A 16,173-nucleotide genomic window follows, 5' to 3' on the forward strand; every position below is an offset into this window, starting at 1 on the left:
ATTATATTTACACTGAATTTATCATTTCATTTCCTTCTCTCCAAAAATATTGAAATATTGAATTAAATTTTAAAAAAGAATAATAATTTACAATATTTAAATCCACATTGTGTAAGTTATGAGTGTGTATAAAATAACAAAAAATGACAATGGTTGTGTACATTTAATTTAATTTGTATGAAAAAATAATATATATATAATTAAATAATTACATAGGCACAAATGAAGTATTATTCATTATAATGATTTATCTTGACTTTTTTTTTTACTTTTGTTTAGGTGGCAAAAACTTTTTTATACCACAACAACATCATCAAATTCAAATCATAATACATTATCTCCTCCTCTACTTACAAACACAGATGTGGTCTGGATTGAAAGTGTCCACAGAATTTCTCTCGTCTTGTTTCGGTGGGCTACACTAAAGGCCTCGTTGCAGGTCCTGGTTTTGTCATTGGCTGTTACGGATCTCCCTGACTCCATTTTCTCCAGGACTCAGATAGATCAGAGTTGCTGACAGTGAAACACCATTAGCATCCACCTGCTGACTCTCACATGCTGCACAGATTTACTGTCTGTCACACTCCTAACTCATCGCTCTGCATCTGTCAGCACAGGTCACATTCTCGGGCAGTCAGGTGACTCCCATTCTCATAGATGTGATCCACAGTCTCCAATAGCATGTTAACAACATCAGCTGCTGTTCTGTTTCCATACAGTTCAGCCTTTCTGTGGCCTTTATAGGAACTCTCCAATATTTTTAACCTCATCTCCATCTATCACATCTGTACTGTATGCCTTTCCATGGACAATAGCTTTAATGTGCTTCCCTTACATAGAAAACCACTAAAAACCTGTTAACTCAAACCTCACTTATGATAGAAGCCAAAGGGCAGTTGCTGAATTCTGTGCGAAAACGTTTATGGATAACAAGAACACTTGAATTCTTCAGCCAAAGGTGTGATAATTTGTTCTTTCAGAAATGGGACTAGATTTTTAGATAGAATTATTCGTAGTTATTCATTACCAAGGTAAAAATAGGAGCAGTAATAAAAATACTAATGACAAAACTAATAATAGTAAATGCTATTTTTAATTTATTATGAATGTGCTTTACACAAGAACATAAGAGAAACATTATAAAAATAAAACCCCACAGTCTAAATGAAATAATAGCACAATTACAATCAATAGGAGAAAAATAGACCCAATACTGTAGGTATATGCTAGCCTAAATATATTTATTTTGTGAGCTTGCATTCCTAAATCGCTGTTGTTGTAACAAAAACTTTATCTCCAAAAGGAGAAGGAAAAACATACTTTACTTTTAATATAAGTCTGTGGAACCAGACTTTTTTTCTGAGAAGGTTACACACAATGGAAAGGGCAACAGGCATTTCAAGTTATGTCAAAAACTGAAAAACGACAAAAACTGACATTTTGTTCCAACAGTGCACATATATATATATACAAAATGTTCAGTAGCACCTCTATGGGAAATACAATGTTACTTTTTCACTGTGTTGCTCCAGTGCAAAGTTAAGTAAAACATCCCTAAGAACAGCTTTGGTTAGACATTCTCTTGGTCTGTCCTACACCAAGTGCTGTATTGTGAGAAAGTAGTGATTGTCGTTTCAAATTTGCATTATACAGTCAAGTGTTTATAAATTTATTCACTGCTTTATCAACTGCTCAGAAACTTCTCCTGTTAGTGAGTTTTAAATCAGCAATTTTTCTCTTATGCTTTCTAGGTATAGGGAAACACATCAGAATTATTTTCTGTGGTAATCAACTGTGCATTACACATGTGACAGCGAGAGAGAGAACAGTCTGAAAAATGTTTAAGTATTTCTATAATTTGTTCTGTGGTGACTGATTTGTCAGTGAATTGTTTAAGAAAGAGTTATAGACTGGCTAAATTGTTATGTTGTTATATTATACACTGATACAACCTTTCGTCTGCCAATAGAACTACTGATTTAGTCCGATGGTTGTATCATAATTGTGTCATCACGTGTGCATGCCTGGGGACATTAATGTGTTTAAACTAACCACAGACAGTGTATGACGTGAAAGTTTTTCCAGACTTACTAAGAATTATTGTGTTACTGAAGTCCAAAAGCGTTCCTTTTCCTTTCCCCTGGGTGTGTTTAAATGTCTTCTGCTCCATGCTGCTTGGGCTTGCTGTGCACAGGCGGTCCTCCAGGCCTGCGGAGGGCGCTGTCTGTCTCAGCTTGGCTTGGCTGGCTGCTGTGTTAATCACCTTTCTCTTTTCCCCCCTCCTTCCTTCCTTCCTCTCTCTCTCTCTCTCTCTCTCTCTCTCTCTCTCTCTCTCTCTCGCGGCACCAGGCGCGGCTCCCCTCCTGTTCATCCACCCTAAGCATTGCTGAGGTACCCCTGCATGAGTGTTGGACCGCTGCATGCGTGTGGCTCCCCTCCTTTCCTGTTGCATCCTGCCTGCAGCCAAAGAACCCTGAAAGACCCCCTGATTGCCCCCAAAACACACCTGAGAGAGACACCCCTGTGTCGTGCTGCATGCACCCACCAACTGTCTCTAGACAGAGAATGAAGTGTTGTTGACCTCCTGCAGTGTTTCCAGCCCTGAAGTTTCCTGCTTTAAAAGATTATCCTACAGGGGTGTAAATCTCTGAGATCTGATTGGCTGAGCCAAGGTCAATCAATACTTCATACACGTACGTAATTAAGGTCTGTTTTAACCTATTAAAATTCCAGCTTATGACATCCTACAACCTATTGTGCAGTAACTACAAAGCAAATTGTTGGCTAATCATTTCTTAAGTATATTAGTATTCAGTATAAGTTTGGAGCTGATAGAGAATCTTGGCTGTTTAAACAGTTAATTTGCAAAAATATTACGTTGCTTTGCAGCCATTGCCTTCTCTTAACTAACTAGATTGCTTAGTGAAAACATAATAAATTCCAGTCATGACTAATAATAAATAAAGTACATTAAATGTGCTTTATTATAAAGAAAATAATAAGAAGACAATTCAATGCACTATCGAAACTCAATTTATTTTGGTTCAGTTCAGAATTCATTTAAAAAATGCACTAAATATGAAAATGTAGCTGGAGGAACAGTTTACACAGTTAAGAAATACAGACAATATAATCAAGATTTGTCTTTTTGAAATTTTTTAAAATTGCGAATTTTATTATGGCCAAAAAATGATACACATATTTTGTTGAATATTATTGTAGTTGATTATAATCAATTGTAACATTACGAAAATCGCTGCACATTCACACTGCAAGAAATAGTATCTTGTCAAGTAAAATTATTCCAAACATTTTTTACTTGTTTTAATTAATTTTATTAAGTGAAATGATCTCACTATACTGGTAGATCATTTTGCTTGTTTTAAGAAATGTGCTTGAAACCAGCAAAATTATCTGCCAGTATAGTGAGATGATTTCACTTCAGAAAATTACTTAAAACAAGTAAAAAATGTCTAAAAATAAGCTAAATACTCTTAAAATAAGTGCACAAGCTTCTCAAATTCAGAAATATTAGATATATCGACTTGAACTAGGATAATTTCACTTGACTAAATGCTACTTTTCGCAGTGCAGCACGACAGAGTACCTTTACACCCCTGTTAGCTAATTATTAACCCCTTCTTAAGCTGAATCAGGTTACCTCAGGCTAAAAACAGACCTATTCAGTGAAGGGGGGTCTGGGACTGGAGCAGGGAACACTGACACAGGCCTCTGAGTTTATTTACATTTCTTTATTTGACTCTTTCTTTCGGGACTCTCTGTTGTCTGTAGGTCTTGTGGTTGTCTCCCCTGCCTGTGTGTCTTCTGACATTGTGGATTTAGATTTAAATCATCATTCACTTTCACGTGATTTATTTTGTTCTGGTGTTATTAGTATTAATCCATTTTTGTCCTGTGTCCTACATTTCCATCCTCCATTTGTTTCTAACACCCCACACACAGTAAACAAATTATAAAACTATAATTACATTTTAGTAGGAATTAATTATAAATACTATTAATTAACTAAAAGACTAAAGTGTTATTCAGCTAATGTTTAGTTTCAATTCAGAGATCACTCCAGTTACTTTATAACTGTCCTAATACTTATACATTGTTTTTTATATTAGCCTCACAGACCGTATAGGAGCACTTTGTAGTTCTACAATTACAGACTGTAATTCATCTGTTTCTCTGCATACTTTGTTACCCTGTTCTTCAATGTTCAGGACCCCACAGAGCAGATAGTATTTGGGTGGTGGATCATTCTCAGCACTGCAGTAACACTGACGTGGTGGTGGTGTGTTAGTGTGTGTTGTGCTGGTGTGAGTGTATCAGACACAGCAGTGCTGCTGGAGTTTTAAACACCTCAGTGTCGCTGCTGGACTGAGAACCAAAAACATCCGGCCAACCATCTCCACTGTGACCACTGATGAAGGACTAGAGGATGACCAACACACACTGTGCAGCAGCAGATGAGCTATCGTCTCTGACTTTACATCTACAAGGTGGACCAACAAGGTAGAGTGTCTAATAGAGTGGACAGTGAGTGGACACAGTGTTTAAAAACACCAGCAGTGCTACTGCTGTGTCTGATCCACTCACACCAGCGCAACACCACCACGTCAGTGTTACTGCAGTGCTGAGAATAATTCACCACCTAAAATAATACCTGCTCTGTGGGGGTCCTATGGGGGTCCTGACCATTGAAGAACAGGGTAACAAAGTATGCAGAGAAACAGATGGACTACAGTCTGTAACTGTAGAATTACAAAGTGCTTCTATATGGTCAGTGGAGCTGATAAAATGGACAGTGAGAAGAAACAAGGAGGTGGACTTAATTAGGTGACCAGTCGGTGTATTGTAGATTATATTTTAAAAAACATTGCCATGAGTGACCAAAACATTTACAAAGAGTCTAATGCTGCTCAGTGTGAAATGTTACATGGAGAATGTATTGGATAAGGTGATATGAACTGAACGCTCCTTTACGCTGGTGTCCACATAGCTCGGACACTCAGCCTGCAGGGTTACAGCAGGTTTGCATGTGAATCAAACGTAATGAGCTTCATACTTTCCTCTCAGACAGTGGGTGTGGGTGAAGCTCATGCTGCCTTACTGTAGCATCCTTCAGAGCAGAGCAGTGGCCCACACAATGTTTTTGAAGTGGGCACGACCTCAACTGACCAGCATTAATCGATAATGTCTTTACTAGCCTATAATCAGTCAGTTTTATCTAGGCAAACCACTAGTTTACCACTCAACCCCTTAAAATCCCTGTCTTCTAACATACTAAGACTTATTATTCAGTAACTACAGGGACTTCAATGCAAACTGGTTGAGCTATTCTTAGGTTATAGAAGTGTGTAATAAACTTTGGCCCTGGCCATTTAAGGGGTCAACACAAATAACTACAGAGCAAGCCATCTGAAAAGATCTAATAATACTGGAAATTCTACAGAATTCCTATTAGCAGCTTCCAGTTAATTCATACCACTTCTATAGTTTACTATAGGATACACTCTTAAAAAAGATGGTTCTTTAAGGGTTCTTTAGTAAAGAAAATGGTTATACAAAGAACCAAAAACTCAAACACTCAAAACCCTCTGAGTGATTAAGTGGTCCTTTGCATCATGACTTGCTTCTTCACATTGATTTAGAATGTGCTGTAGATGGTTTTATGTAGAACCTTCTATATAGAACCTGAAAAGGGTTCTTCTGTTGTTACAAGCTTAACATCGTAACAATAATAGGAAACCCTTTTGGGTACTATATAGAACTCTTTTCAAAAATATTCTTTATAGAACTATATACAACACATTCTGAAGAACTCTTGCATGATGCAAAGAACTCTAATCATGCCAAGGGTTCTTTGAGTGTTTATGGTTCTTTATAGAACCATTTTCTTTACTAAAAACCCTTAAATAACCATCATTTTTAAGTGTATTGAACTCTCCATCAACCTAAAGAACATTTTCACCATGCAAAGAACCAATTAAGCAAATAGAACAGTTCCCTTTACTAAAGAACCATCTTTTTTTAAAGTGTAGTTTACTACAGGATACACTCTTCTTAAAGGTTCTTTAGTTAAGGTGGTGGTTCTATTTAGAGGTCCATATAGAGCCATTTCTTGCTTAAATGGCTCTTTGCACGGTGAAAATGTTCTTTAGGTTGAGGAAGAATGTGTTGAATATGGTTCTATGTAGCACCAAAAAAAACATTGTTACAAGCTTAACATCCTAACAAAAGCAGAACCCTTTCTGGTGCTATACAGAACCATTTTCAAAAAGGTTACATATAGAACCGTATACAGTACGTTCTCCATCAATCCCAAGAACCATTTCACCATGCAAAGAACCATTTAAGCTTGGAATGGTTCTAAATAGAACTCTAAATAGAATCAATCCCTTCACTAAGGAAGCCCTGAGGAACCATCTTTTTTAGATGTGTGTCCAAGGCTACTACAACTGGTTAGGGCTAACTTAGCAAATGTTAAAAAGCTTTAGCCTCTAAGCTCTCAAGCACACTGTCCATAAAGGGCTGTGTTACTTTGTTAATGCAAATCCAATTAGGTTTTCGGTTTTATTCAAAATATTAACTAAACATTTGTCAAGTTAATTTAATGAAGGTTAATAAATTTATATTACATTTAATTCATGTTAAATTAAATATAAATTCCTTCACGCTCCCATCATGGTAATTAATTTATATTAATAATTAATTATGAATTAGTTTCCGATAAATTAATTCACTAATTAATCAGATTACCCAGGCTTGAGGAGCATATGTGATGGTGCCTGCATATGTGCAGACCACCGCTTTAGAGTGTCCTCTGGTTAAAAAATAGCTGCACATTACTTCCCTTATACTTCCCTCTTTCAGTGCATTGCAGCCGGCAGTGAATTTTTGAGTTTTACTGTAATAATTCATCAAAACGCCTGTGATCACAGCAGTTTTGGGGCTTTTGAAGGATTGTTAATTCATTCTTGGACATTTCCTTTGCCAATAAAATGCAATCTTTGACTCTAATGAGAGAAGATTATGGCTGCTCATGGTGCGGGGGGCAGTTACAGCACTTCCCTCTCTCTCTAGTCATAAATTTTTATCTCATGCCACATTTCCCGCACCCAACAGTGCAGAGAAAAAGTCTTCAAGAAGCGTAATGCTGAGTGCACACTGTGAGGAATCAGCAGGAGCTTTGCCTACAGTCATTGATTATTGGAATAGAGCCCAAGTCCCTCCTAGACGTGCTGTTGACTGTACAAATGGCCAAAAAGACTGGAAGATTAATTTGGCAAGTCACTGTATTCCATCTTATGAACGTCCGAATGAAGATGTAGACTTTTTCTTAGGACCTTTCTCAAGAACACATTTAAGAAAAACCTTAGGAAGATATTGATGAATAAAGCCCATTGTGTGTTTTCAATAAGAGGCAAAAACACAAAAATATCAATTTCATACATAAAATGTTTAGTTTTATATAGACTCCCTGGTCAACATTCAGAAGATACTTTCTTGATTTGGCGAATCAGTGATTTAGCGAATTAGATGATTTGGCGAAAAATCATATTTACAAAGTTTTTCACCTGCCTTTCCAAGTTATGATGTCCAAATTTTGCTTCTTTAGTTTTAAACTGGAGCTGTGAGGCTAATGTTGCTAACAAATCATGTCAGTAGACACCTAATCACTTCTCAAAGTCAAAGTCAAAATCAGCTTTATTGTCATTTATTGAGGGATGAAATGTAGTTTCTCCAGGACATGGTGCTACATTTAACACAGCACAGCAGCAGACAGAAAATAAATACAATGAATACAGATAAACTACACAAGCACTATACAATAAATTCTTCCCTACAATAAACAGTAACTACAACTTTAAAACCACTGAGCACAGGGCAATATAGAAAATAGACCAGCTGTTGTTCCACAGCAGCAGTAATAGTTGTGTGTGTGTCAGTGCACTGATAATTAGCAATAGTATTTAATAATGCATCCCCAAAACTGCAAACAATGCAAAGATTAAAGTGGTACACCTGTTGTCAGCGTTCAGCTCCACAGGGAATTTTCCAAAACAAGTCTGGGATGTGGTTTGAATGGGTGGAGAGAAGTTTTATTTACAGAATTGATTTGTGTGCCTATTGACTTGTTTGCTAGCAACTTTAGCCTTGTAGTCCCAGCGTTTAAGTAAAGAAGCAAAGTTTGGACACCAAACATGTCTTGGCTGACTACATCTGGGGTAAGTGGAAAATTGTTTGAATTAGATTTTTTTCGCCGAAACATTCCTTAAAGACCAAAACTTAAACACCTGTCTTTTGACGATATCATATAATCATAATAGACTTTTTTCATTTTCATTTCCATTTTTCTCTTGAGTCATTTCCGTTTGAGGGCACAGTCCAGCTGTAATAATTCGGTGTGTCTTGTCGATGAGAAGTTGTGTTTTCAATGTGAGTGTTTGTGTGGGTGTCACAGTCTGTGAATGTGTCGCAGTATCTGAGTAGCTACTGTAGTTCAGCATGTTTGAGAATGTGTGTTCCTGCCTGTTGCATTTGCTGTTGTATGTATGCAGAGGTGCGCATGTGTATGTATGTGTGGAGTGTGTGGAGTGAGTGACTATCCTGTGGCTTCCCCCAGGCCTCACGGAGAGAGTTCAGGGCACATCTGGATGAGGTCATCACGCTCAAGTCAAGGTACTCTACCTTGGACCAGGTAAAGAGTTAACCTTTCCTCCCTCCAACAGCATGCACTCACAGCAAAGCACACTTTGGCACAGCTAAACACAGGGCAACTATAGAGCAACACAGTTAATCAACTAATGCAGCTAAACCCCAAGCAGCCACAGTGCGACTAACCCAGACATCTGCAGAGCAGCATGGCTAATTATTATCATTCAACAATTAGGACAGCTAACTACGGAGCAACTAACACAGCTGAACACAGTTAACCATCTCAGCACAGACCAGCCACAGAGCAAGACAATTAGTCATTCAGCAGGGCCAGCTCTAGCCTCTTGGGGGCCCTAAGCAGAATTTTCTGGGGGCCGTCCATTTTGCTAGCTGATGTATTGTAAAATGAGATACTAACTAATAATGACTGTCACAAGTCTAAATTATATACATTTATAACTAATCAACTGCGTATGGATGATTGAATGTTTATTTGGGGTTCTAATAAGTTGCAGTTTAACTTACAGATTTACAATGCAGAAGTTGTTTGGTGGGTCCCCTTGGTGGCCTCGGGGCCCTGGGCAGCTGCTTATGTCACTTATTATATAGAGCCAGCACTGCTACAGAGCAATTAACACAGCTCATCACAGCTACCCACTAAACAGCTTATACAACTAAAACACAGATTGGTTAACACAGCTGACCATAAAGCAACTAAAATAAGTTATCACAGAGCACCACAAAGCAAAATAACTAACCAATCATCTATTAAGACAGCTAGTACAGAGCAACTAACACCGCTGACCAAAGAGCAACACAGCTAATCATAGATCCAAACACAGAGTGGTTACAAAGCATCTAATGTGGATTAATACAGAGCAACATAGCTAACCATTCAGCAATTAGGACAGCAACTGACACAGCTGAACAAAGAGAAACACAGTCACCCTTAGAGCAACTAATACACTAGCTTGTTAACTACAGAGCAGTCAACACAGCTAAACATAGAGGAACTAACACAGTTAACCACTCAACGGTTAGCATTGCCAAGTACACAGTATCTACCCCAACTAAAGAGCAACTAAAATACCCACTAGCTAACAGTCAACAAGGCAAATTGTACAGGAACTAACACAGCTACCCACAGAGAAACTAACAGTTAAAAACTCAACCATTAGCATCGCTAAGTAACTAGCCCAGCTAAACAAAGAGCAACCAAAACACCCACTAGCTAACAGTCAGTAAAGCTAATTGTACAGGAACTAACACAGCTAACAACTCAGAATCTAACTCAGCTAATCATAAAGCAACTAACACAGTTAACCACTCAGCCACTAACACAGTTAAACACTTTCAGTTACTGACTGAGGACACTTTCAGCAGGTAACACAGCTAACTACAGCGAAACTAACATAGCAAACACAAAGTATGTAACATCTAACCACATAGTAACCATCTGACCTGATCACAAAACAATTTAGCGTTTTAAAAGTTTTAAAAAACGTTCTTCAGGGGTTCTTCAGTAAAGGCAATTTTTCTAGATAGAACCATTTGCATGCTTAAAAGGTTCTTTGCATGGTGAAATGGTTCTTCAGATTCATAAAGAATGTGTTGCATATGGTTCTATATAGAAGCTTGTTGAAAATGGTTCTATACAGCACAAAAAAGGGTTCTGCTATTGTTACGATGTCACGCTCGTAACAGTGAAAGAACATTTTTGGTGCTATATGGAATCATATACAACACATTCTAAATCTAAAGAAACATTTCACCATGCAAAGACCCATTTAACCATGAAAATGGTTCTATATAGAACTCTGCTTTACTTTTACTAAAGAATCCTTGAAGAACTATCTTTTTTTTTTTCATTTTACTTTTTAGTGCACTAAGGACAGCTCTAATGATTTAGGTGACTGTTTTTCTTAAACCATTTTAACTCAACCAGTCCAAACAATGACTTTCCTGCTGAAAAAAAAACAAAAAAACATTGAAACCATTAAGTGTGTCTGTTGGTTTCTGATGGCTTTTGTTTCAGTATGTACAGGCATGGAGCTGCACAGTACAGCAGTAATAAAGCATAGTGATGTACTCCTCTTCAAAGGTTTGGGGACACCTAGCTTTACAAATAATGTTTTTAATAAATTATTCTGTTTTCATTGTCAGTTTACAACAATTTAACACACTAAAGACTAATCAGGTTTATATTCAGAATCTATATGTATTTGTATGGCAATAACAAAAAAAAAAAGGAAATATCTTTATGCTCATCAAAAGAAAAGCACAAACCTCCCTTATAAGCCAGAACTTCTGCACAGAGTTATGTATACTATTGTCACAAATATTTATACAAATGTAAATATTTTAATGGTGTTTTTCTCAAAATACACTATTTACAGTGCTGTGCAAAAGTCTTACTAAACACAGGGTGACTAACACATTAGCTAGCTAACTGAAAGAAATTAACACTACAATCCTCAGAGAAACTAACCCAGTTATCCACTCAACCATTAGCATGCTAAGAACACAGTATCTAGCCCAGCTAAACATACACTAAAATACCCACTAGCTAACAGTCAGCAAGGCTAATTTTACAGGAACTAACACAGCTGCCCACAGAGAAACTAACACAGCTAACCACTCAACCATTAGCATAGCCAAGGACCTAAAAACATACATCTTGGCAATAAATGTGTTTGTGCTCGTAAAAACATAAGAATACATACAAATAAACGTAAATACAGTAAATACAGTAAATACATCAAACCATTGCATAGATTTACTAAATTCCATCCGCAGCAAATCTGATTTAATTTAATGAAGTACTGATCAGCCAAACTAGGTATAGAATGATAACTACGGTTAAAACTGGGCTTCCTTGAGGAGAGGTTTGGAAATGCTTACACAAACACATTGGCATATATAAATTAATTATTAATTATTATTTATTGTTATTTGTGTAACTTATTATTGAGCCTCATTCATCAATGTATTCTTACGTTTTTTCTTAAATGTGTCCTTGGGAAAAGTCTTAAGAAAAAGTCCAAGTCAGATTCATGATGTGCTCTTAAAGAGCAGAACTGTTCTCACCTTTGTGCTCTTGAGTGTGTGTAGATTCTGTTCTTACCTATGAACAAATCCCAAATAAGAAAACGCTGGTGAGTGTCAGAATCTTTGTGAAAAATGCATGAATGGGTTTTTAGAAGAAATTAAGATTAACAGTTTTTTAAATCTAATATAACTTTTGCCCAGTACTGTATATGTTAAGTTGTTGTAAACCCACAAATAAAACATGGTCACTTATTAAAACATTTTGAGAAGCCATATGTCCCCAAATGGTAGAGGGGCAGTATAAAATCTATGAAGTATCTCAGGGAATGCAAAAGTCACCTACACACCAGACAGTATAGCGTATTTGCTGTTCAAAGAAAAACAAGTATCTCCGAAATAGTAACTTTACAGGAGAGGGCAAAAATATTCCTAGCTTTTAATTTAAGAAGATTCCATTCCGAGTCATTTTGGAGCATTTCTATTGGTCTGTTAATCATATAAAGTTCACAGGATGTAAAGGACAGTTCAAATGATGTGGAAACATAAAAATCCACAAAAATGGAGCTATGTTTTTTTGTGGACAGCGACGGCCTTCCAGCAGACACAGTAAAGCATCACATAGCTGAGTGCAGTCCATTCAAGCTCTTCAGACACAGAAAGGTTGTACAGAAAGTCTTAGGCCTCTCAGAGCGCCCCCTGCTGGCAGCATGCTGTTAAGACACTGTACAAAGAGTAGATCCTGTCCTGTTTCCTTGCTGCTAGTCTCCCACCCATCGATCCCATTCATGTTCTTTTGTTTTTATACATATATATGTTTTGTGTGTGTGTGTGTGTGTGTGTGTGTGTGTGTGTGTGTGTGTGTGTTTTTGTACCCTGTCAGGTAAAGCCAGAGAAAGACAGCACAATATTGATCTTAGCAGTGCTGACACTGCAAAAGGCTGCTATATGCAAATAAGGCTCTAACCAGTCACAGTGTTTTTTACAGCATTCTGTGAGCATCCGGCCAATCACAATTCCGGATGAGTGTCTTTGGGTGTTTAGATTTATCAAGATTGTTGTGTAATCCAACAAAAGGAAATTATGTGGGTCAGAATAATGCAGGCCCATGTCACATTACTGATTCACAATGCATTGTAATATATACTAATCACAGCAATAGAGTAGCATTATCATTTCTGTCACTGTCCTGTGTGGATGTTCATGCAGGCTGGAGGATAAACTCCCACTGTTTTGTGTGTAACATGCTGGATGGGTGGTGTTTGTGCTGAGCTCAGCAAACTCTCCTCATTATCGGCCTTTTGATCTCTTACGTTCTTCTCTTGGAAGATCAAGGAGGCATCTGCAAGTCTGATGTTGGAATTAATCGCCCCTGATGGGACTCCGAACTGACCCAACATTCAGAAAAATCTACAGCTGCTTTGTAATAAAACAGGGTCTACTCTTTAGCATGCATTTTCAATTGTCTTAGCTGCATAAACACCAAATTTGATTCATCCAGCCATCTGTTTGCCATCATGAAAGATGAGCCATTTAAACTGCTGTCTTAATATTCAGTTCTTAATCTTATACTTATTATTCAGTAACTTCAACCCTGTTCACGCTTGATTTTAACATCCTTTTTGAGTGATCCGATTATAAGTGGACAGTGAGGCATGTAGCCATTCACACCTGGTGTCCCAAAGGTGTCTCCAGTGACCGGAGGATGGGCACCACCCACATTTACTACGTCAGTAAAACCTCTCCGTTTGTTATTAGAGAAAAGTCAATGTTTGTGTACATGAAAGGGCTGCTACAAACGTTTCGACCACAGGAACCCAGAGGCATAGCAAGGGGTGGCCAGAGGTCCCAGAATGAAGCATGGTCAAACATCTGGCCACCCCGATTATGAGATATCATCAGTCAGCCCTCATCACTAAAACATCAATTATGCTTTATGGTGAAATTCTACCATTAGGGTAACTACCAATCAGTTCTGATGATGCTACATTTTCTAATTAGCATATCTTGCTGTGATTGGCTAACTGACTCAGCAAACAGGTGTGAGTGAATGTGTGCTGGGTTCTTCAGCAGTGCTGCTCTGTGAGCTACATTATGAAGTAGGCTATGCGCTGGTAAGGTAACTATCAAAAATTAGTTAGCTATAATCATTTATCATGTTAACTTTTGTTACAGCTAAATGCAGGCATGTGGTTTAGGCTCCCTTATACCCCATGTGTCAAACACAAGGCCCCGGGCCAAGTCAGGACCGTGGCACAATCCTATTCGACCAGCGAATTTATTTTCATTTTCTATTAATATTAACCCATTTCACCATGAACTGCACTACAGTTTCCCAGCATGCACTGCAACGTAATGTGTGCTTCCACCCCCTCCTCGACAATGATCTTGCCAGATGCCAGATGTCTAGTTCATGCGAATGGGCAGTTGTAATAACCTACTGCACACTGGGGACATTTAAAGAGGTTTAACATACATCTGTAGCTAATGTAGCCTATTATTTTATACAACACGTTTTATTTCATTTTTAATTAATGTTGTGCTGTAACCCCAATTGACCCTTGTTTATTAAAAAATAGGCACTTGTGGTAAACCTTGAAATATTAAAAATGTAAATGTCCCCAGGAGTTTGGTCTTTTAAACCTACCTATTTGCTTGAACTAGACACAAGTGCAAGTTCATTAATACTTGGGCTAAATTTCTAAACTCCTCAGCTAATGTTAGGTGTTTATATTTGTTGGACTGCAGCTGAAATGCAGTTAGTGTGTTTGGTGTGAAATTGCGTAGAATTGTGTAGAATTGTGGTTTAACCGTTGTCCCATAGACTGTTGCTGGGGTAAGAGAGTCCGAGTGCACTTAAGGTTGCAGTGCATGTACTGTAGTGCAGTGCATTGTGAAACTGGCTAACATTACTAGAAAATTAAAATACTTTTGTGGGCCGGAGAGGATTGTGTCCTGATCTGGCCTGCGTGCCTTGTGTTTGACACATGGGGAAGTGGGGAAAAAAATGAGCTGCTCAGCTGCTTTCATCTCTGCTGTGATCATGCAGCTGATTACGGTCATTCGGCACATCACTTTGTAAATGTTATATGCGTCCCTGATCAGACAACAAGGTTTCTCCAAGATGCACTGTACACCGTTCACACCTGTACTCAGCACTGTCCACTTCAGATCAGATCAGGCAGGACGCATGTTAATACGAAGTGTGAATGGGGCTTACCATGAACTACTCTGTATCTTCTGTGAGGCTAATGTGTAGTTATGTGAGTGAGGAATTGTGCACTCATTTACAGACCTTTACAGACCCCCTGCAGACCCTCAGGCCCTTAGAGTAATGCATCACCCCTAAGCTAAAGTGTGCTCATAGAATAGCTTGCTATTCATCAAAAAAGAAAAAGTAGTGTTGTGTGCATACAGTTAAAATGACCATGATTACTCCAACATGGACCACAGTTAAAGGACAAGTGCACATATTTTTCAAAAATTCTGCATAATTCAATGGTTAAGATGTTAACCAATTCATTCACAGTGGTATAATGTAAAATGCTCCATTCTAGAGAAACATACCAAGTTTACCCATATGGAAAAAATATATTCCAAATGTACTTAACAAATATATTTTTGCAATGTATGAAAATGGCCAAAAATGTATTTGTTTAAATATATATATTTGTATTGTATTTTTTATATTTTAAGTTGTTTGTAGTTGTAACAAAGGTTACAGATAGAACTGTAATGCAAATAAGCCGCAACATGACAGTACAAGAGCCGCATGTGGCTCCAGAGCCACATGTTGCCAACCCCTGACCTATACTAAATGCTTTATATTGTGTATTGTATTGTATATTGTTTACTGTATATGTATCATGTCGTATGTTTATATGTATTGTGCTACAACAGAGCTGAATTACATCTTGATGCACCAGATACATTTAACATGAACACGTCGTGTGGCAATAAAAGAATCAATCAATCGATCAGTCAATCAACTTAGGATTGTTAGGAACCAGATGTCTGGCAAGCTCCCTCTGCTTTAATGTTCAATGAGATGTTTACAATAGACAATGAGAGAAGATCTTGGCCCAAAATGTACTTTAACATACATTCTTGTTGGAGAGATGCTTCACCCATGGGGAATTCAGATTTACTCATATTTTACCACCCTCAACATTACATACAAGAACACAGCAGAAGGTTCAGTGGTGATTTTAGATAGTAAATAAAATGAGTTTCTCTATAGTGAACCATTTCACCACTCTGAGCAGCTTTGTTTGCAAGTTTGAATTATGCAGAAATTTGAAAGAAATATATGAAATTTTACTATACTATTATAAAAATGTTAATATACAAGCTTATATCTCTTTGATGTGTGTTTATAGGTGTATAACATCAATACAGTACATGTATAAAGTACATTTATAAGCAGAGCTGAGGGGGAGAAATATAACCATTTATTGTTAT

The 16,173-nt window shown here is 37.5% G+C and overlaps 1 protein-coding gene across 1 annotated transcript in view; it reads left to right on the forward strand.

Annotated features, from left to right (window-relative positions):
* The window catches only part of gphnb (gephyrin b), a 172,067-nt gene that overhangs the window by 124,508 nt on the left and 31,386 nt on the right, over positions 1 to 16,173 (forward strand). The window contains 2 exon segments of the mRNA XM_036582197.1: positions 2,350 to 2,391; positions 8,636 to 8,710. Of these exon segments, the coding sequence (XP_036438090.1) occupies positions 2,350 to 2,391; positions 8,636 to 8,710 (117 nt within the window).

This window comes from Colossoma macropomum, unplaced genomic scaffold, assembly GCF_904425465.1.
Source record: "Colossoma macropomum unplaced genomic scaffold, Colossoma_macropomum, whole genome shotgun sequence".
Lineage (NCBI taxonomy): Eukaryota > Metazoa > Chordata > Actinopteri > Characiformes > Serrasalmidae > Colossoma > Colossoma macropomum.